This window comes from Pipra filicauda, unplaced genomic scaffold (genome assembly GCF_003945595.2).
Source record: "Pipra filicauda isolate LSUMZ 115617 unplaced genomic scaffold, ASM394559v2 scaffold101_size5749837_pilon, whole genome shotgun sequence".
NCBI classification, from domain to species: Eukaryota; Metazoa; Chordata; class Aves; order Passeriformes; family Pipridae; genus Pipra; species Pipra filicauda.
In genome coordinates, this window is record NW_024103452.1 from 4,372,459 (window position 1) to 4,394,874 (window position 22,416).

General features: G+C 35.4%; 1 protein-coding gene across 1 annotated transcript in view; it reads right to left on the bottom strand.

The window, feature by feature from the left end:
* The window catches only part of SEMA3E (semaphorin 3E), a 133,931-nt gene that overhangs the window by 41,286 nt on the left and 70,229 nt on the right, over window positions 1–22,416 (bottom strand). The window contains exons 3-4 of the mRNA XM_027711478.2: window positions 18,303–18,362; window positions 13,531–13,650 (exon numbers count right to left, since the gene is read on the bottom strand). Of these exons, the coding sequence (XP_027567279.1) occupies window positions 13,531–13,650; window positions 18,303–18,362 (180 nt within the window). The remainder of the gene's footprint in view (window positions 1–13,530; window positions 13,651–18,302; window positions 18,363–22,416) is intronic.

Here is a 22,416-nt window from a genome sequence, read left to right on the forward strand (position 1 = left end):
GTATGAATTGATAATTTTAGACAATGAAGAATAATGTAGGCTATAAACAATAGTGAAAGGAAAGGTCAATCAGAGACATTAAAATTTAAAGACAGAATTTAACTTTTGTTGCAGAAAATTGCTTTCACTTATGCCAAGTGCTGCTTTGCTCTGGTTCAAGACAACACTTATGCATGTGATTAATTTAAAACATATGCTTACTTCCATTCCTATCCATCAAAGTACTTAAGCCTATTCTCAACATTAATACAATGACTGTATCTTTTCCCTAAACCAGGGACTTAAAAATACAGAGGGTTTAGTTGTGTTTTCCTAGAATATTATTTTTATGAGAGAAAAATAATTTGATTTTTTAAGGGTTTGTGTTTGTTTTGTTTTTTTATCCGTTTAAATTTTGTTATTTTTTAGGTAACAAGAGGTAAAATATATCATACTGGCATTTTTTTAAAGGAGATTGAAACCATTTCATAACCTTTAATTGCATCCTTAACTGCGTATGCATGTGCTCCAACAGTACCACCACTTTGCTCTCCAGGAGACTTGTGCATTTTTGTGGTTGGTACTGTTTTCTGGTTGTTTTGATTTTATTTTTTCTTGCGTGTGGTATGTTTTAATTTGTTTTTGCTATTTTTTTTCTAAGAAGTCTATGTTACTTACGTTGCCGGATAGTAAATCATATTTAGAGTACTGTGGAGAGAGGCTGTACAGAATTTTTGTGATAGTTTTAAACACTGGCTATACTCTTCACTACTGCTCTAAGGCACTGGACAAAATTCATTCTTAGCTTTAATGATTTCATAGTTCTTCAACCTTAGAGTAAGAGTGACATATATGCAAGAGCTATTTGTTGCATTTTATTTCTAGGGGCCGTGTAATTTATAACTTTATGAAAAGAATTAGGAATAAGAAGGTTCACATGCAAAGTGAATTGAACGGGAAAGTGTAAAACAGAGATGCATTGCTTTGTGCAAAGCTATGAGAAATTCTCTTCTAAAATTCTTAATAAAACCATATGGTGCTAGTGTCATATGATGAGCTCTTGTTCAAATTCAATTAATTCTTAAAACATCAAAAAAGGGAGTGTAGACACCAAAGATTCACCATATTTTATCATAGTGTCCTGTTTGAAGTGCAAGACTCTTGGGAAGAGATGGGACACAATGGGAGACACTGACTTTGCAGGGAAAGGACATCCCAATGGACTGGCTCACTGAGAACCCTGATAAAGTGGGTTTTCACCAAGGGTCATCAGAGCTGGAGACAGAAGCCCAGAGCAAGAGGGAGAGCTGCAAATGGAGAAGGTATGGGAGGGAGAGGGCTGTCAAGGGGATGTGCACATCCCTACTCTGAAGATAGCATGTTCAGAAGTTTTCCTCAAACCTCTGTGCAATATCTGTGAGGTTAATTTTCACTTGCATGGTTATATCATCTCACATTGAAGTCTTTTGTAATTTTACCCTTTCTCTTTATGAGAATGACACTTGGCCCAAAATAGGGTATATTCTTGGATTCACTGGTTCCATGTATGCTTCTTTCTTTTTTTCCTAATAGTATCTTAAAAGCCAAGTTACAAAGCAATAAAGTAACACGTGACAAACTGTGATTAGAAACCTTCACTAAGTTAGGTGCACAGGTAGACACAGTTGCAGCTTAATCAATAGCCTTTAGAACCATGGAAATTAATGTAATTTATGAAATCTCTGAGACAGTAATAGACCTTATTTTGTAGAAAATGGAATTTAAAAATATTTAACATGTCAGGTGTGCTGTTTCTAAACAAAGAATACATTTGTTGCTCATATTTACTTTCCCATTTATTCAATAAATTCTGAGTCTGGTTTAACCTTAACAATGCACCTTTAAAGTGACATTTTGCACATCCATGCTCAGTCACATAGCCTAATGTGAGAAACCAAAAAGTTATTTAAAAATTAATCAAATATAAGATCTGTAAAGCATTTCACTGGTTAACTGGATTTTTTTTCTCCTGTGAGAAATTGAATACTGAGTGAATCCGGAGAAAGTTTGTGACCACGACAGACACTGAAGTGTAATATACAGAATAAACCTCATCTTGATTTCTATTCTCTCTCTATAGAACAATATAGTATTTTAAGTATAAATTCATGTGACACATTTTTGCAAATAATCTTTTGTTCTGTATATTCTCAAAACAGTATTTTTTATTTCTTTTCTTCTTTCTTGTATACTTACTTATGCTTACATTTTCATTTCAACATAGAAAGACACACTGAATACACTGTGCAGAGGCTTCTTTTAGGAAGGATGAGCCCTGACTTCCCATTAAAAAAAAATCTGAAAAATCACAGAACATGTCTGTAAATCAACAGAAAATATAATTCAAATATAAGTCTCCAAAATGAACTTTCAACTCCATGACCTGCCTTGGTCATCAAGAAGGCACTTGGTAAAAAAGATATACAGCAAAATATTTTGTCCTTGTATAACAGCAGAAAATAACTTACTGGGTCAGGCCTGAAACAGTGTCTTATATGATTCAGCCTTTTGTATTTAAGCAGACTAAATTTTGGTGCTAAGAAAAATGTATATTAGCAATATCTCATAAATATGGTTCCAAACATTGGTTAGGTATCTAATTAAAATAAAACCAACTAACTAATTCAAAAAATTAAAAATCTTAATCCAGTGGAAAATGAATCAATATAATTGAATTTATATAAAGGAATCTGTGCTCCAAATACTTATAAAAATACTAATGGAGTACTATTTCAACACACTGTCCTATTTAAATCAACATAGAACAGCCATCGAGGTATATAGGTGAGCAAGACAAGGATGGTCCCACAGTGAAAGAACTTTTCATATAATATCTTCTTTAAATAATCCAAACATTAATTTTAAAAAGGAACTAAGCACTCAACAAAAAATCTCTGCTTGTTGTGAAAATTATTTGACATAATTAAGATTATTTTGGAGGTAGTATTCCTTCTGAGGATCTGTTTTCAATCCTCTTTACTATCCAGTGACATACTGAAAAGATCAATCATCCTATGGGATGAGAGTGCATAAAATATTACAGACATTAAATCCTCCCTAAAAATTCAGATGCATTTTTCAGGTCTATGCATTTTATTACACAGTTAAATGACTAAGACACATAGGGGTCCAATCTGAAAATGTGTTTAAAATCTGGAGCTATGTCAGACTGCTGTCTGAGTTTGCAAAAGGATTAGCAATTTGTGACTTGTCTCAAAATATCTGGCCTAAAGTGACACAAATGATATATTTTCCTGATTTAATGAATGTGAAAAATTCTGGCAAAAGAAAAAAGAGCCAACCTCACTGCACATAAAAATCACAGGCATTTAGCCTTAGCAGTTCAGAATGTTTCAGCAGCAGTGACTGAATTGGTCAGAGTTTCAGAAGAGACACCTTTGCGTAATGTTAAACTGGACACATAAGCTCATTAGGGTTCTATGGCAAAGAATAGAACCATTAGAAATTATGATTATATTGCATTAATGCGATAGTTAATAAGTATGAAAGTTCCAGGGACCACATGAAGGCTCCCTAGAATTAAAATGCATGAATAGCTGTAAATGGTGATATAGTCTTATGGCCAAGTGAAAGAGAAGTTAAAGATAGTACACAAGTGCTATACAGAAGTGAAGGGATTTCTATGGGGAAGTGCACAGTTTTTACACAGAGCTTCACTAACCAAGACTTTGTTTTCCATGATTTTGGCAGGCTAAACTTGTGTTGAGATTGCGAGGGTCATGTCAGAGCAAACATCAAATAACAACAGTTGGGAATTAAGATCACAAAAGATAAAAAAAAAGGAAGGATGCAGGTCTAAGGTTTGAGCTTTGATGATGGAAGAAGGAAGAGATGCATTGGGTATGGAAAGGACAACACATTCAACTGAGAACGGACTTCAGAAGGACTCAGATACCCTGGGGAAGTTCTGTCTGTCTCCATAGCATGGAGCCTTAGACAGCCAACAGCCCTTTTGCAGAGCTTCAACAGGGCATGTCTAAGTTGGCCAGACTAGAAGAAAGAGCAGAGGAGTGGATCCACTGTCTCCTGATGACACAGATGAACTGCAAGCAATACTTCTTTTTAGTTCATCTTTTAATCTAAAATAATTTTTCTATATAGATATCAGTCAAATAAGAAAAGATGTCAGTCATAAATCACAGAAGGATCATACAATATTGAGGGTGCATCTTATAAACCTGCAAAAATATTAACTAAACACTACCATTGTTCATTTTTTCTGTTTTTAATTATGATGACTAACAGCTTATTGAGCAGCACCTCCAATCTTCAAACAATGACATAAATTTCACCAGGAGCTGTCACTTGGAAAAATACTTTCCTTCATAAATTAAAGTGGGAGAATCTAAAAATCACTATAATGAGAGCTGGAATATTTCAGTTAGCCCCACAAATTACCACACAGGTGGAGGATTTCTTTCTCTTTGGGATAATAACATTATTCCTCTGTATGGATTCATTCTCCCAGAACCATCTGTGTTTAATCTTGGAAAGGGCAGGTCTAATATGATGGAAAATTCATTTCGTATGGCTGATCAATTCACATTCTCTACCAATCTTCCAAATTGAACTTACACTTCATGTATGGCCTTATTTAGACAATATTCAAAAGTAATGAATATCATTCACCTCATTTTAAGGATGGAGAGTGCTGTCAAAAAAACCTGTTGTCTGTTACAAGACATGAGAATGACTGATAAGAACTGTGTGGATGCAGAATACTTGGCTTTCTCTAGGACATTTCACTTAGTACATAGCTATTTGATGAAACAATGTGTGTTGTAGAATTGTTAAGAAATACAAACTGCTGACATATATCAAACTACAGTTGTTATGAGGTATCACTGATGAATCCTCTACTGAAGGTTTTGCTAAATTTTGGTTTTGCTAGAAAGATGATTTTTTACTTTAGCAATGATTTAAACAATCATATGATTTCTTTCCTAGTAAAGTTTATAAAAAGACTGGAGAGGCATAAATGATGAAGAAAAGAGCTTAATGAGAGCTCAAACTATATAATGCTTTGAATACTGAGTTAAATATCAGAGGTTTACTAAGCAGATTTTAATACAACACTATCCAAAGTGTTATATCCACTTTCACATATAAGACTGAGGTGCCTCATCTAGAGTCTTGGAGATCCCAGGTGCCTTGTTACAGATGATGGTGACAGGAATCCCTAAGAATCTCTTCATTTATCTTTTTGTATGAGACTGATAATTAGGTGGTTCAACTGAGTGTGTAAAATGGGATAACTTTGTGCTCCAGAGAACTTCAGGTCAAGTGAAAAATGCTAAAAAGAGATTTCTCCTTGTGATACTGTGCCAAGAACTCAGCACTTGACTCCAATAAAGAGGAATCTCAAACAGAGGTAGGGAAGTGACCTTGCGTGTACACACACCATCGAATAGCATGTGTGGTTCTAGTGTCCACACTTCCAGAAGATGTGAAAATACTGAAGAGAGTTCACAGGAAGGACACAAATAAGATTGAGGAATCCTTATTGATGGGAGGTTTAAGGACCCATATTTATTCAGCTTATCAAGAAAAACTGAAGAGGTGACTTGATCTTTGTGCATAGGTACTTAGATGTGGAAAAGATGTGGAAAAGATAGTGGGAGACTTTTGAACTTTTGCTATCAAAGGCATATCAAAGTTAAATGACAGGAAGTTGAAGTCAGAAAAATTTGACCCTGAATAAGTGGCTATTTCCTAACATAGTAGGTAATTAAAGATTAGAACAGCTAATATTTAGAACGGAGAAATAATGGTGTCACTATTAGCTGAATTCTTTGAAATGACAATATATATTTTCCTGAAAAGCTTTTAATTCAATACCTGGAAAAAATTGTCCATACAATGTGTGATAATGACACATAAAATGTCCTGATGGTCCCTTCTGGCCTTTGTTTCTTCTCACACAATGCCCATTTTTCCTTTCCTAGCAAAGCATGGGAAGAAGAGAACTGTCCTTTCTTCATTATCCCTACTGAGTTTCACTTTTACAGCTGTTCATTAAGCTAATTCTTACAGCCAAAACTCATGAACTTTAATTTCTCCCATAATCATATGCATCAATTCAGAAGGAACTCTTATCCTGCTTCAAAGCAGATGGGGTTTTTGTTGGGTTTTTTTGGAAGGTTTGGATTGGGTTGCAGAGGTTGCAGAGGTTGGGTTGTTGTTTGAACTGGTGCAGACAATCCCTTTCAGGTGTTGCTTGACTAGAACTTGCCCATTTTCTTATGAGTACATAGGTAAGCCATGAGTTCGGTAAGAAATACTTCTTCAGGTAGAAGTTGATGTGGGTCTTCAGCTTTCTCTTTTTCCCTTTTTCTGTACAGCACCTTTGTTGTTTGCTGTGAACATAGATGTTATATTCATGTAATTAATTTTCTTGTCTATTATGATTTAGGTACCATTTTAATCTATATTGAAATGTATGCATATTCAACTTCCAAAACCTGAAGTTCTTTAGTCTAAATGAAATTCGGGGCTTTTTGATGTTTTGGTGAAATTCAATAGCATGTGATGTGGGCATTCAAACTAGGTAATGTAAAAGATCTTCTGGTAAAAGATTTTATGACAGTGTGTTGCTTACTTGACAGAATTTCATATATATTTAGTGGATGGTGTTCTAACTGATGGCTTTTCATCCATGCAGAGGGACACTGTGTCTCTAAGAAAATATTTTCAGGGGAAGAATTTGTCACATATTCTATCTAAGGACTGACCAACACCCACTGGTCTGTGAAACCAGATGTTCCTCTTCCTTAATCCTCTGCAAACAGAGAGCAGAGATGAGGTAATAGGAATAAGCATGGAGAGGGAGTAACTTGGCAGATCATTGCTTGTTTTGATTATAAAAATACGTCAGAAACAATATCCTAAAATAATAGATATAAATACGTCCACAATTTTGTTTCTTGACAAAGCTGGAAGAATGATGGCATTGCCAAAGGTTGGTCAAGAGCAGAAGAATCATGTCATGGAAAAATTAAACTGAGATATGACTGGTACATTCTCTCAACTTGCATGTGAATTCCCTTCAGTTTGTTAAAGCAAGAGCCGAGGAGTTTGTGTTGCCTGCATTTGGTTGGTGTAGAGAGGCAAACGGAAAGCTTATTGCACAATTGGACCTTATCCTGTTTTTGCACTGAAATACAGAATATATAGAAAAAGAAGTGCCCTTACCCACACTCAAAAAATATTAAGGGCAATGTAAATTAGAAAGAAGAAGTTCCAACTTGCCTTTAGTGAGCTACAGGTGTATTTATTTGCTTGGAGGACAGTTTACTCAAGTCTTTTCTAACAGGACTAAAGTCTTAGATTTAGAGCTAGTCTTCCCCGATAACCAGAGTCTCAGCTGGCTAATTGAAGAGCAAATAGCATAATAAGGAATACGTCAGATTAGGAACACCTAGGGGAGACTCCCAAAAACCACCAGTGCATTTTGTGGAAAGGGTGACTTAGTCCATCAGCCTCTGAAGTGGAGAAATACAGCTGTAGGTAGTTTACTGAATTAAATGAAGCACTGAAAATGGCACTCTGCCAGCTCCATGTATATATTAAAAATTTACAGGGTGTTCTGGAAGAAAAATTCTTCATGCATTGAGTTTTCCCATAAATTTAATTCCCTCAACAGGTTTTGTCATGCAGAGATGCCTTCCTGTCCAGGAATCAACTCTATCTTGTCACCACGTAGTTTGCAGAAACTTAGCATATTGTTTCTGTACGTAATTTTCTTTTGGAATTTCCACTCATTTTTCAGGTCCTGTAGAGGCAGAGTAATTTCTTTAGCTGTACTTGGTGAAACTCCCATGTGGACTTGTTAAAGGTGCTTTGTAAATTAGGCAAAGGCAGTCTGGATCATTGGAAGGTCCCTGGAGCATCCCTACAACCTATTGTTCTGCTGAATAGATAAGTCAGAAAGATAAAATTGCTGCCTGACTGCAGATAGATCACTAGATTTATCTTAGGTTCATCAAAATTCAACTAGGGTATTTTGAGCTATATAGAACAGTAATGCAGTACTGTTTTACCAGCAGCCAGATGTGGAGAAACACAGACTGAGACAGAAATCGCTTCTTTCAGCAGTCATCGCATGCTGCCAAAACTGAGAAGTTTATATAAATACAAAAGGAAGAGACTGAGTAGAGATGCTTCCCCCCCTCCTCAACTCTACCCAACATCAAAGACAACAGGAGGGACAAATGTCAGTTTGGTGAGAACAGAAGCAAAATAAGATTTTTTTTCTGCATTTTTCTTCATCTTCTGTATTTGGTTTGAATACTTATCTCGGTGTTTTTCTCACAGAGCACATGGGAAGGATACATATACAATTCCTCATGAGAAATTTGGGGTACAGGGTCTCTGACTTTTGCTTTCTCCAAGAAAAATAACATTTATTTTAATGAACTCCCCTTTATTTCTGGATGATAGACAAATAGAAAATGGACGAACCCAACCTTTTCTGACCTGCATGGATTTTTGACATTTAAAAGCATTCCATGAAGTCAGAGATAATGAACTCATTTACTGGCTGGCATTTAACTTGCTTATGTTTTCTTGGACAAAATTTTGTAACATGTCTTTTTCAAACACCAATAGTTCATCTGTCTGCGAAGTCAGCACTCCTATTTTTCCTAATTTGTAATTTATTTCTAGATGGCAGAAAAACATTGGGTATTTTGCTGAAATGTTTAAATTTGGGAAAGCAATGTTCATCAGAGTCAATTAGAAACAGAGAAAAAGATAAAAAGCTGCTGTCAGTGACTATACTTGCATATTTTTAGAAAGATAACTGACAACAGCTTTACAAAAGTGAACAGCCTGAAGTTCCAAAGCTACATCAATTAAACCAAATTTTAAACAAAATTTATAAGTAATTTGTTTTAGAAAAATATATTTGTTTATACTGTGGTGGTACAACACAAGTTTATTGTTTTGGTCACCACAATATAAGAAAAATATTAAGCTATTAAAGAGTGTCCAAAGGATGGCAACAAAGATGACGAAGAGCTTTGAGGGGAAGCTGTGTGAGGAGGGGCTGAGGGTGCTTGGTTTGTACAGCCTGGAGAAGAGGAGACTGAGGGGAGACCTCATTGCAGTCTCCTGCAGGAGGGCAGGCACTGATCTCTTCTCTGTGGTGATCAGTGACAGGACCGAGGGAACGGCCTGAAGCTGTGTTGGAGATGTTTAGGTTGTATGTTAGAAAAAGGTTCTTCCCCCAGAGGGTGGTTGGGCACTGGAACAGGCTCCCCAGGGCAGTGGTCACAGCACCAAGCCTGACAGAGCTCAAGAAGCGTTTGGATGATACTCTTGGGTACATGGTGTGACTCTTGGGGATGGTCCTGTGCAAGGCTAAGGGTTGGACTCAATGATCCTTGTGGGCCCCTTCTAACTCAGCATATTCCGTGATTCTATGAAGTTTGATGTAGAATTTAATAAAACTAATATTTATTTCTTACTGTTTTCTACAATCAACATATTAAGACAAAATGCATAGTACCATTAAACTTCTATAAACCATGAAAAACACAAAAGGAGCAACTGAACCTATATAACATATCATAGCACAATATGCATGTGAAAGATTTCGAAACACATTTTAATTGCTGTATAGTAAGATTAGTATTTTCTACAGAGAATGGATAGTTTTATAGTGTTTTTTGCAAACATTAGCAGTTCTGTTTTTCAGTCAGTTCCAAGAAGTAATGATCTGCCAATGGGGCAATCAAATTCTGCCTATTTTCGGAGACAAAAATCTCCTTTTGACTTCATGATTTGTTGACAAGAGCTCAGTGTTCTGCAAGACACGACTCAAACCTACTTTTGATATGAAAATATGAATTTGTGGTTGCATAAGAATGTAAGACATTATACAGGAGGCTGAATGCTCCTTTTCATAAATTGTATTGCACCTCACAAAACCGTACTAAGTACAGGATCAGAATACCATACAGTATGATTCTGATCATGGCTTTAGGATACTTTCACTTTTCAAAGTAAAACCAGCAATGCTTCATTTTCTTACCAAATGGCTATTCAGAAATGGACGACTTTATGTAAACTTTTGTTGCAAGTCAACAACAAAATAAATGTCCCTGCAAAATCGGACTAGTGATCACCGAGCTCAAGGGCCTTAATTGGACGGTTAGTTCCAAAAGATTGCTTCCCTTTGGCTTGCTCAGTAAATTGGAAGATGTAATGTAGCAGAAAATACAATCCTGCTATTCTGTCATGTGCTTAAATGTCTCTAAAATAATCTCTAATTTGTATTTATATACAGTTTGTAACTTAAGAGCCCTGCAGTTTTTACTGAGAGGGTCACGTCCTCTGTCTGCCATCAGCTCAGGAAGCGCTATTGAAACTTATAGTTTAGTTCCCTGACCACAGAGCAAGTATTTCTCTGTGTTGCTACTGTTGATTCATAGTCCCATATGGAAGTCTGAATCTAGCTTCACATGCTGGGTTAGCTGGGTGTCTGGATCCACATAAGTCTGTTATAAGGGCTCCCCCCCTTTTTACCTCCCGCACTTTATACCTCAACATGTCTGAAAAGTGTCATTGTTCAAATGTGTATAAGCTTCAAACACACCTTGTGCTACTTAAAGGGATTCTGTTCAGAAGCAATTTAGTTTGCATATCAAAGATAAATTTCACTTATCCTGAAGTTCAACATATTTAACAAAAACCTGTCAGCAACATTTAAAAAATATTCCTTTCAGCCAGTTGCATATTATAGAATCATAGAATCATAGAATCATTTGGGTTGGAAGGGACCTTAAAGATCACCTCGTTCCAACCCCTCTACCATGGGCAGGAACACCTTTCACTAGACCAGGTTGCTCAGAGCTTCATCCAACCTGGCCTTGAACACTTCCAGGCATGGGGTATCCACAACGTCTCCAGGAAACCCATTCCAGTGTCTCACCACTGTCACAGTAAAGTATTATTATTGTGAACTGCATTGAATTGAATATAAATGCAGATTATAAATGCTTACTCTTCAATTTAAATATTTTACTGTTTTTTAAATAAAGATGGTTTTGTTCTGTTTAGAAATTGATTATTATAGTATAATTAATATTTTTAAGACTGTTTCATTTTTTACTCTCCTTTCTGTGACAGTCAGACAGTGAGAAAATGATCAGAGAGATGAGGTAGAAGTAATAGGTTACAGTAATCGGAAGTCATTGGATGAGGATTGTCTGATTAGAGAGATCAACAGAGACTGAACTTCAGTTTTCTGAGGAAGGATCTTCTCCTTTCATTTTCTGCAGTTACATGGTGCAAAGAAAGCAAAGATTACAATTTGCCCACTCAATCACATACCATGAGTTATTTTTAAATTACCATACAAATGGCACCTCTCATTTTTAGTCTTGATGGTCAGCTTTTTAGATAATGGAAACTAGTATAGTTACTTATTAGTGCAGCAAATATATTTCCTGATGGTCTACACAAACAAAAAAATTTTCCCATGATTTCAGTGTGGGTAAAATTTTAGAACCTCAGTTTGACAAGAGAGAATAACAAACAAAATAAGGGAAGGAAGGACAGTGATAGATAAGGGGATGATCACAGGCCACACATTCTTATATATGTCTTGTTTCTCATTTTTTGTTTGTTTGGTTTCTATTTTTATTAGTCTGTTGTTTATACTTTCTAGAATAGTGTTCCTAAATATACAGACACTACTTCCTTCAAACTTTACCAGGAAGCCTGACAGGAGGTTCATGAGAGGAGCAAAGAAGACATGCAAAATTGCCTTATATATATTGCTTATCATTTAGTTCCTTCCTTAATTTCAGATGACAGTGTGTTTCTGCAATTCATACCACTCCAAATCTAAGTTTTGTGCTGGAGTCTTAACGTCTGAGATGCTTTTCATTTTGACAGCAGTTGGAAGTGCACAGCATGGACTGGATCCTTGGAGATTGTTTCTGGTTATTTTCTAGTTTGTTTTGTCAGAAGGACGCATCTTTATTCAGGAAAGATTATTCAAAAACATTTTACTGAAGTAAGTACCTTAGTTGATTTATATGAGTACACTTTAAAAAGCTTTATGTCTGCAATTCATATGTATTCGAGCCAAGAGCTCCTGGACATATGGGAAAGCAAGAACCTATTGGACAGTCCTTTGGCTTCAGCACCATGACAAGTGCTCAGCTCTACCAGGACACATCATGTGAACCAAATAAGCAAGACCATTGACCAGCAACTCTTCCTGACACTTGCCAGTTAAAAGTAATCTTACATTTGGGCTACAGATCATCTCCATCTATGAAGTCCCACCTCACAAAGTTCATTTCCGAGAATACCTAGTCAGATTCTTAAAGTGGTCATCACATGTACCTTTAGCAGCCTAGTGAAATCCTCTTCTGACTGCAGGGCAGCTCAGATAACAGTGCAATTCCTTACCAGTAGTTTTACCTTATAACAGAATTAATTATTTCTTCAACATTACTAAATGTATGACAAGGGATAACTTTCAGTGTCCAATTTTCACTAAGCCTGGACATTCAAGGTCCAGACTTAGCAGTGTAATCTATAACTTGTCCACAAATTCAAATATCATAACAGTTGTAGAAATTCAGCCCTCTACAAGTTTTTGACTCATTTCAGAAATTTGAAATATATTCCTAAACTCTGTATGTTCTTAAAACTGGCAATGGGAGTACAACGAAACAAGGATGCAAGGAAGCAGGATGTAACCAGGATCAGCCAGTCAGCATTTGACTTCCATGTAGCAACACATAGGTTGCATATAATCAGGATTAGGTTTAATGCCCAAGGGAGTCTTACACAAGAATTTAAAATAAGAGATTGGTATTTCTGCTGATTCTCTAAACCTGATCTAATTTAACTGAGACAGAAGGATCCCAATTTCTGAAAAATCTAGGCAATTTCTATCTTTGCATAAGAAATATGTTCACAATATTGATTATGTGTTCCACTAACTGATCTTCTCTGCAGTATTATTTCACTCAGCTATAAGCATCATTAGAGAGCTAAAATACACTTGCTGAACAGGATCAACATAGACAAGCTGAATTTAACAAAGATTTGTTAAGTAATTCCATCTCCCATCAAACTAATACATATTTTGATATATTATGTATTATTTCATAAAAAAACCCCACAAAACCAAAAACCAAAGGCTCCACAGATTTTGCGTAAACCCCTAAAAATATTTATTATTTTCCCTAAGAGTTTCTATAAAAGCTTATCTAATTAAAAAAAAAATCATAAAATGAAAAATTCTTTGAATTCTTTGTATAATTCCCTAGAATATGCTTTCAAATATCAGTGTGTTCCTCCAGGAACAAACTAAATTTTAGAGCAGCATTGAATTTCAACAGTGAAAATATCTATTGTATGGTTCATATGAGAACTGTTAGCAATTGAATTTAAATACTTATTTTTAACCATAAAAGCTTTTCTGGAATCCAGACCAAAAGAGTGAATACTGTAAACTGAATTTCTTACCTCTGATGGATGTCCAGCTCTTACAAAAGTACAGAGGGGATCAAAAGCTCCTGTTCCACAAGCCAGAAGATGCGTTCTGTTATATCGGTGAAGGACACGGACGTAATTTGCACATTCATCCTAGATTACATAAAAAATAAACATAGGAAAATATTAGCTTTTTAATTTTACTTTTTTTAATATCTTATGTGCTCTTAGATGATGTTCTCATATTGAATCTTTCTATTCTGCTTCACTTCACACTAGTAACTCTGGGCCACCAGTTTCACAGATGGACATTTTTACAGGAAAAAAGCAAGTTTAGAGCGCTGATTTATCATAATTTACTTTGAATGCTTAACCAGTCAGGAGTTACAAAGTTATAAAACACACTTTTGTTCTTCTTTAATCTCAGAGATATTTTGCAAATCTAAATATTTGTTTTACTAAATATTATTAGATATACTAAATATTAGAGTCTGAGCATAAGATGTGAATAGTAAGCAAATGGCTTCTCTCTCAAGTTAAATAAACTTTATCTCAGGAAAAAATAACAGTTTTTTCTTACTTTTTTTTATAAGGCCACTACACCATTAATTTCTTGCATAATTAATTGCTAATCAATATTTTTTTATATTGTATGGCATCATACTTTATCTGTTCCCACTGTTAAATTCTCCTTTGAAGAAGAAATATTCGTTTCCCACAGGGCAGTACTCTGGGACTCATTAGTGTATTTGCAGCTTCATAAATATTACAATTAAAACATTTTCAAACATCCCTTTGAGATGTGGGGTCATTATTTTTCCTGTACTAAACTAGAAACAGAGACAGTGAGATAAAAGTATCCATTGATTTTGGGACTCCTGGGACTTGGTTTTACAGAGTTTTACATTTTGCAATGGTTTCTATGTTTGAAGCAAAATCCTGCTCATTTCCATTCATTGCTCAACATTTCTGCAACTCAGACCCTGGGTTTTAAGACAGTCACATGAAGTTTAAGATTACTATAATGAAATTAATCTTAGATAACTTTAGCTGCTCTAGAGTTTAGACATGTAATTTATGCTATTCTCCTAGGCCTTTTCAATGAAGATGGCCAAACATCTCCAAAAGGCAATTAATACAATCCTAAAATCAATGCGTAAAACAGAGTGGAAGAATTTCCTTTTTGAAAATTTGCTGTTCTTCACTGATGACTATTTTAGTTTTCAGACTGCTGCATTTGTATCAGAAAAATCCTGGGTCTTATTAACCATCTGCAAGAACAGAGAACATGAGTCTGCAGTGGGCTCCTGGGCAGAATTCAACACTAGCAAATTCACATTAGGTTCAAAACTAAGAAACCATCTTTCTTCTTTCTTCAAATGGTTATGTCATTCAGTTCAAGTCTTCCAAGTTCTCCAGCAAATAAATAAGGAAAAAAAATGTCATTTGCTACATGATTCTCCTTAACATTCACTGTGAAGACATATCATGCTAATTGAACGAAGTAGGTAACTTACACAGGCAGGTAACCTACTGTGTAATTAAATACTATGTATATACAAATCAACCTTGCAATACCTTATTTTTGGACTTTCTTGATTTGTAACTAATTTGTTCCTTTTTTAAAAGTGAATAAATAAATAAATAAATACATTCAGACAAATAGAGAAGAATGGGTTGAAATCAGTAGGATGTGATCCTCTATACACGGATCAGCACTCAACAACAGAGCACGTGCATTTCACAATATTTGCTGACTGCTGGTAGCAAAATGGTATTCCATAGGAATTTTATGAAGCCTTGTAATTTTTAAATGATGCTTTGCTGGACACTGATGCTGTACCTCATTCTCCCTCTCCTCCAAGTATGACCTTTCTGACTTATTCCCTCTGTTTGCTCTCAGTGGTGGTCTGTTCTTTACTCTATGATTTCCTTTTTTATCCACATATGCCTGCACCTCTTCGTCATTGTGCCAAAATCACTGTATTGATTTAGGATTTTTTTTTTTTAAATGGCCAAAACCTACACATTTTTTCTCTTGTGTGCATTTGTAGAAATGCTGGAAAAATTCTGCAGAAAAAAACAGGATGAGGAAGATACCAAATATAGAAAAAAAGTCATTCCAAATGTCTAGACTTGATAATTTGTAAACACATGACAAAAGGTGCTGTTCTGGCAAGTGTCAGGCAGCTAGGCATTGCTGCTGACCCTACTAATAATACACTGTCCACACAGCAAGGAAGAGATGCATCATCCAAAGGAACATTAAAATAAGACTTCTTTCTACTATATTAATTAATTAAATGCTGGGGTTGTCTTCAGGATGCTCCATATTAATAGATCTGTGGAATTTTATTCATCTGAAACTTCTCCATGTGGAGGAGTTAATTATCTCTACAGAACTGGATTTCTGTGTCTGAATGATTTCCAATTCTGATAAAGTGATTGAAAGAATGGAAAGCTCTTACACCACAGGCTAACAGGTGTGATTCTTGGCACATTGGATGACAACTTAAGGATTTTTTTCCTTGGCTTCACACGAATCAAAAAAGTATGGCCAGGTTTTAAGATTATGCACATGTTGTTAAGATAAGGCTTTTTTAACTGTCCTATTAAGTCCGTTAAAAGCTCAGAAAGTGTGTTTATTACTACAATACTTGAAGTTTTAGTGCTACAACATGAACTGATAACTTTTAAAAGTTTTAAAACTTGCAAAACTGGCCTGTTGTGTTGTATAGAAAGAGGCAGCAGAGTATGCATGAAGTATTTTAATGCTGAGAAGCTGATTACAATATTATCAGTTCTATGTAATATTAATTTTGCCTTGAGTAACAGATCTTTTACAGAGGAAAATCAAAAGAGAAACAGAATGGAAATAAGAAAAAAAATTGAAATAATACTGATGAGTAATATTTTTATGAGAGCTTACAGTGTAAAAATTAACATTCAGAACTTAGAACTGGCAAAGAGTTGATGTAAAGATATTATGCTATTAAGTCAATATTGGTTTATGGTTACAACAAAATAAAGGTGAGAAGAAAATTAGTAGGAAAGTTTTTGATTCAAATTTAGATTCTTTTCAGGCTGAGCAATCTATCTTACTGAATACTGAGTGTGCTGATGGAAAATTACCAAGGTTTTCCTAATATTAATTAGCCTTACTCATTCATATAGTTCATACATAATTAGGTCTTATGGGAGGATCAGAATACGATTTGGAATTACAATATTTCCAGCTTTTAAAATTTTAACATATTTTTCTTAACAATTCCACTTCTGGAATCTTTTAATTCTTCTAAAGATCTGGGTTTTCTATAAAAGTAATAGTTATACCAAACTTTCACAGTGGGAAATATAAGAAGTTCTTTAAATGACCACTTTCACTGCAATGCAAATTTGAAGACTTATAGTAACAAACTGAACTACAAAACTTTGGAGTTTTAGAGAAACTCATGACTCTGAGGGGGATAGCTTTGCATTGAAACAACAGTACCTATTTCTGCATTAATTTAACCAAAAGAATACTGTCAAAGTATCAGAAAATATATCCCGTCATGTAGGGGTGAAAGAAAGATGACGGAGCTCTAACTAATTACAGCTTATGCTGAGAGGTGGTATTAAATAAAGCTCAAATGATCAGGGTTTCAGATTCATTTAGTATGACCATAAGGTTTGGGTAATGTAGAAACCCACCCTTTTCAGTCAAAATCACCTAAAATTGTCGAGGGTACAAAAGTATCCAGAAAAAAATGCAATGAACTTTTAAGAATCTTCAAAAAATATCAGTTCTAAGCCAAGTGAGTGTAAGGATTTGGGATTTTATTATTATTATTATTATTATTATTATTATTGTTATTGTTATTATTACTACTACTACTTTCCAATCTTGTTCAATAATTTCCTTCATATGGACAGTTCTCATGCTTGTATTGCAGCAGAATTCTTTAAAGCTTCCCAATCTTACTGGGAATATATTGTGGTTATCACCAGGGCTGCTGTTTGTTGTGTTTGTGGGAAAAGCTTGTATGTGCCCTTCCATGTCCTACATTCCTGTCGCTGTAAAACTATCATCATTTTCAAATCCTCTGGTAGAGTGTGAGCTCTCTCAGCTGTGGGATTTATTAGGTGTTGTACTTGTGGTGTGTTTATGAGGTGCAGATAATGAACTTGGTGCACTGTAAAATTAAAGAGAGCTCCCATCCAGAAGAACTTTCATCCTGTGCTGCCAATGATATCAGCTGCTATATGTCAATGAGCTTTCAGGTCTTTTCTCATGAACTCATTACAGTCAAGGCACCGAATCACAAGAATAGAACAGTTCTGAGGCTCATTAAAACAGAATGTTTTTATTAATATACCATGAAACTTATAGGGCAAAATAAATTAGAGTGCATTCTATAATTACTAATAATTAAACTGTTTTTCTGAAAGCATTCTAGAGGATACGAACTTTAAGCATAAACTGGAATGTGAAAATGGAGAAGGTATCCTACGTGTATGAAAAGAAAAGGAAATAGAAATGGAAAAGGAGAATTATTAAGGTACCTTCTTTGAGAGTCCAAGAAAAAGAATTAGAAGAAAGTTCAGATGATCAGAAGTGTTCATTGTGTGTTTATGAGCTGGTTTGAAGAGTAATTAAACTAATAAATTTAGTGTGTTAAGAGTAGTTAGATGTTTTTAACCTACAACACTTAGAATTATATCTATGCTTTAATCTCTCTGAAGTTAGGGGTGCCTGAATCCCTGTTTTGGACTAGCTACTGGTATAATTAAAGTATATTTTATTCGTAATTAATGATACTTACAGCATCTCTTCCTTTAATTATGCATTCTTCTGCCTGCTGAGGTGTACTAGGCCAATGGATCTGAGAGGAAAAAAAAGAAAATCATTCAATTGGCAGTCTGATCATGTCAATCCAGCTCTTCCACTATTCTACATGTGAAAGATTTGCAGAACAGAAGTATAAAATCACAGAACAGCCCCAGTTGGAAGGGACCTCAAAAGATCATCTGGTCCAGCCTCTTGTGGGAAAGGGAGCCTAAATGAGATTATCTAGCACTCTGTTTTACACATCTTTTAACCCTCCAGTAACAGAAACTCCACCATGTCCCTGGGGTGGGTTGTTTCAGTGATTGAATGTTCTCACAATAAAAAGTTTCTTTATTATCTGTCGGTGTAACTTGTATCCATTGCCCCTTGTCTTCTCCATGAGGATCCTTTTGAAAGGAGAGCCTCTGTCCTCTCTGAGATGCTGTTTAAATACTTAAGTACTAGAATACTCTGAGGAGTTCCCCCTCAACCTCGACTTCCCCATACAGAAAAGACCTTCAGTCTTTCCTTTGTTGAAACATAACTGTTTTGATTAGGATGGCTCAGGAAACTTAATATCAGTCAACAGAATTTAAAGGAAGTTAATGTATGGAACTTTTAATATAAATTAAGCTTAATTGTCAGTGATTTTCAACATAGAATATTAATTTTGAACTACTGATTTCCTGCTTTAAGTGACACTTAGGAAAGAAAAGGTTTAAAGTGAAGTTAATGAGGGTCAGCAACTAACCCCATTGGGAGTAGCATCAACTCTTCACAGTCGCAGTCACTAGAAGTGAAGCCAAATTACACAAGTGAGATTTTCTTCAGCTACCTACTATATAACATTTATGTTTCATTCCAGATGCATGATTTGTTTGGTTGAAAACAATATTAAACAATGACTGAGCAGACTGGAATGGTTACTTAATTTCTTAGAACATTTAAAAGTGAAAACAAAAACATATGCCCATCAATGATATCAGGCTTGGCTGAAACCAAGTAAATATTAAAAAATTGATGTCATCATTAAGACATTTTTGTCAATAATCCAATCAAAAATATTTTTCTGTATGGAAAACATTTTAAAATTAAGTTATTCTGCTGGGCTTTTTTTCTTCCTTTCTTTTTTTTATAATTGAATTGGGGTTTTGAAATAATTTAATCTGAGAAAATCTGGGGATAAATTATAAGAAAAGTAAATTGCAAGACAAGTGGGGATAAATTATGAATCCTAGATGCCTAGGGCTTGAAAATAGAAGGTCGACTATATGTTATTCTTGCCAGTTTCAACAACCTGTCAGTGTTTAGGTCTCACATCACCTAAATCCTGCAAGGAATCTAAAGTTAATCAGAATACTTGTTTTCAGTCAGATGGTCTTATAATCATATTTTTATGATCAGAAATAATTCTCATCTAGTCTCTGCTTGTTGCTCTGTAGTCTGGGGAGGTACCTGAACTCTGCTGAACTTCCATGAGGACCCTCATCCAATCACCCTGACCAGCTGATTTCTGGTCCATTCAGTGCAAAACTGAGTCCACAGTCATTTACTTTACTCACTGGTCAGGAACTGAATACACAACAGCTTGTCCTTAACCCAAAAACCTAGAAGTTAGGAGATCTCGAGGATCTCCCAAACCTAAAAGTGTGAAGTCACAGCTTTCACTTCACAAAAACATGTTCTAACTAGCAAGCTAAAATGGGGGCTTTTGCCCAGGTGTGGCTGTGGGAACAGGGAAACCACAGAGGGAAAAAAACACTTGACTCTGTAACCTGATATTAAATACACTGTGTATAGGTGATTATTTTTGTATTTGGAGACTGAGTCCCAGTGCTATTGAAAATACTTTGTATGCACATTTTCCACTTAAGACATACTGAATTAAATGCATACACAGAATTGAGAGAAAAAAGCCAAAGAAGTAGCCCAGCACTCTTGATTTGTCTGGAATATTGAAAAGCAGCTGCAGTGCAAGCAACCTGAATTGGGTCCTTGGCACAGAGTAATAGAATAAATCATAATTGTAGAATGGTTTGAGGTGGAAGGGAACCTTAAAGACCAACTAGTGTTACCACCTGCTATAGCCAGGGACATCTTCCACTAGATCGTTACTCAAAGCTCCATCCAGCCTGACCTTGAACACTTCCAGGGATGGGGCATTCACAACCTCTGTGAGTAACCTGTTCAGTGTCTCACCATTCTCATAGTTAAGAATTCCTTCCTTATACCAAATCTAAATCTACAGTCAGTTTAAAACATTTGTCTCTGTCCTGTCACTACAGGCCCTCATTAAGCTCCCTTTACAAATTAAAAGGACACCATAAGCTCTTCCTAGAGCTTTCTCTTCTTCAGGCTTAAAAACCTCTATTCTTTCAGAGAGATGTTCCAGCTCTCTGACTATTTTTGTGGCCCTCATCTGGACCTGCTCTAATAGATTCACACCTTTCTTGCACTGGGAAACTCAGAGCTGGACACTCTACTCCAGGTGGGGTCTCAGAAAGAGGAGTAGAGGGGCAGAATCAGAGGTAATGCAGCAATGTAGGAATTTGTCTTAGATGTTCATATAAAATTATCTACTTCTAAAGGAACTCCATGTTAGTTGCCTGCAGTACATGGGTCTTAATTATGACTTTAATGAGTCTCCTGAAGAAGCTTTTCTATCCAGAAATTATTTCTTAAGACTCATAACTCTTATGAGTCTTAACATAAATAAGCATTAAGATTTTAATCTCTTCCCGAGTATTTTAGAATTGAGACTAAAAAAAATCTCTGCATGTCAGATTTTGCTATCCTATCATTTTTCAAATTGGCATAACATAGTATGTGTTTGCACTGCATGAAAATTCAGATATTAATCAGCTGCAACTGTAACCTTAACCTGCTCTGTATTACTTTGCCTGATATTTATGTTTTAGAGTTATGACAACTACCAGATTTAATTTTGAATTAATTCTGTGCCAGGATTACAATTTTTGGCAAACTGTCAATAACTATTTCTGGGAAATCTCCCTGGGTATATAGACTGGAATAGCACCATGCTACCATACATTTCACTGCAAGCTTCACATAACTATTGGACATAATTTTCCAAAATTTTTCACCCCTTCAGGTGAATTAAATTTTTAAACTGCTTGTTTAGTGATGTTTTCTCATCTTGCACCATAGTATTATCATCCTTGAGACCTGGATGATATAATTTTAACACTGTATTTAAAAGACAGGAAAAAGGTGCTTTTAAATATATTCCTCATGAGAAAAAAATGGAATTATATGTTAGTATAGCTATGGGGAAAACTTTAATTGGAGCTGGAATGTTAATTAGCATCTCCAAACAGCTTCTCTATTCAGACACTAGCCTTAAAAAGCAGGATGGCATCTCCAATGAAAACTAATTTAGAGAAATATGTAAGCTTTATAGCACTTCAGGCCAAAATAGACTACTGTGTGATCTGCTCTGAACTCTAGTATATGACAGAACAATTAAGCAATTCAACCATCCTGTCCCTGATTTAAGTCAATAAATAGTGTTTAATTAACAGATAACTTGTGTTTTGTTAAAGCACAAATTCTGTAAAAATACCTGGTGATGACTGGATTTATCAACAAATACACAGACACCTTCTCTCTTGGGAGGTAATTCCAAGGGATATTCAAATTTACCACTAAATTTTGAGCTTCTTATTTCAGTTTGAGTTTATGCACATTCCTACACAGTATTTAAAGAAGGTATCAGCAAGTCCTCCTCTTGCAGACTTCTTCTGTGTTCTGTGTTCAGTCAGCTCTGGAGTGGAAGTAGATATTCACTATAGGCAGGATCTGTGATGAGGGCTCTATAGTTTATTACAGCAGAGACGTAAGTCCTGATCTGGAGCTCTCTCATAGTAGATGAAAACAGCACATTGAAATCTCCCTACACAAGCCCATTTAAAAAAGTAAGAAGAAAGTTTCTTTTCAGAGTGAAATCTTCATAAGGCCCTTGAAGCAGAAGCTAGAAAGAAAGACTATATGTAAGGAATTTTTAGGCAAATAGGAAGAGCAGTTTATTTTCATTCCAAGTGACGAAAAGTAAGAACAAAGGTCCCCCTTCTCTATGAGCTGTTAGACCA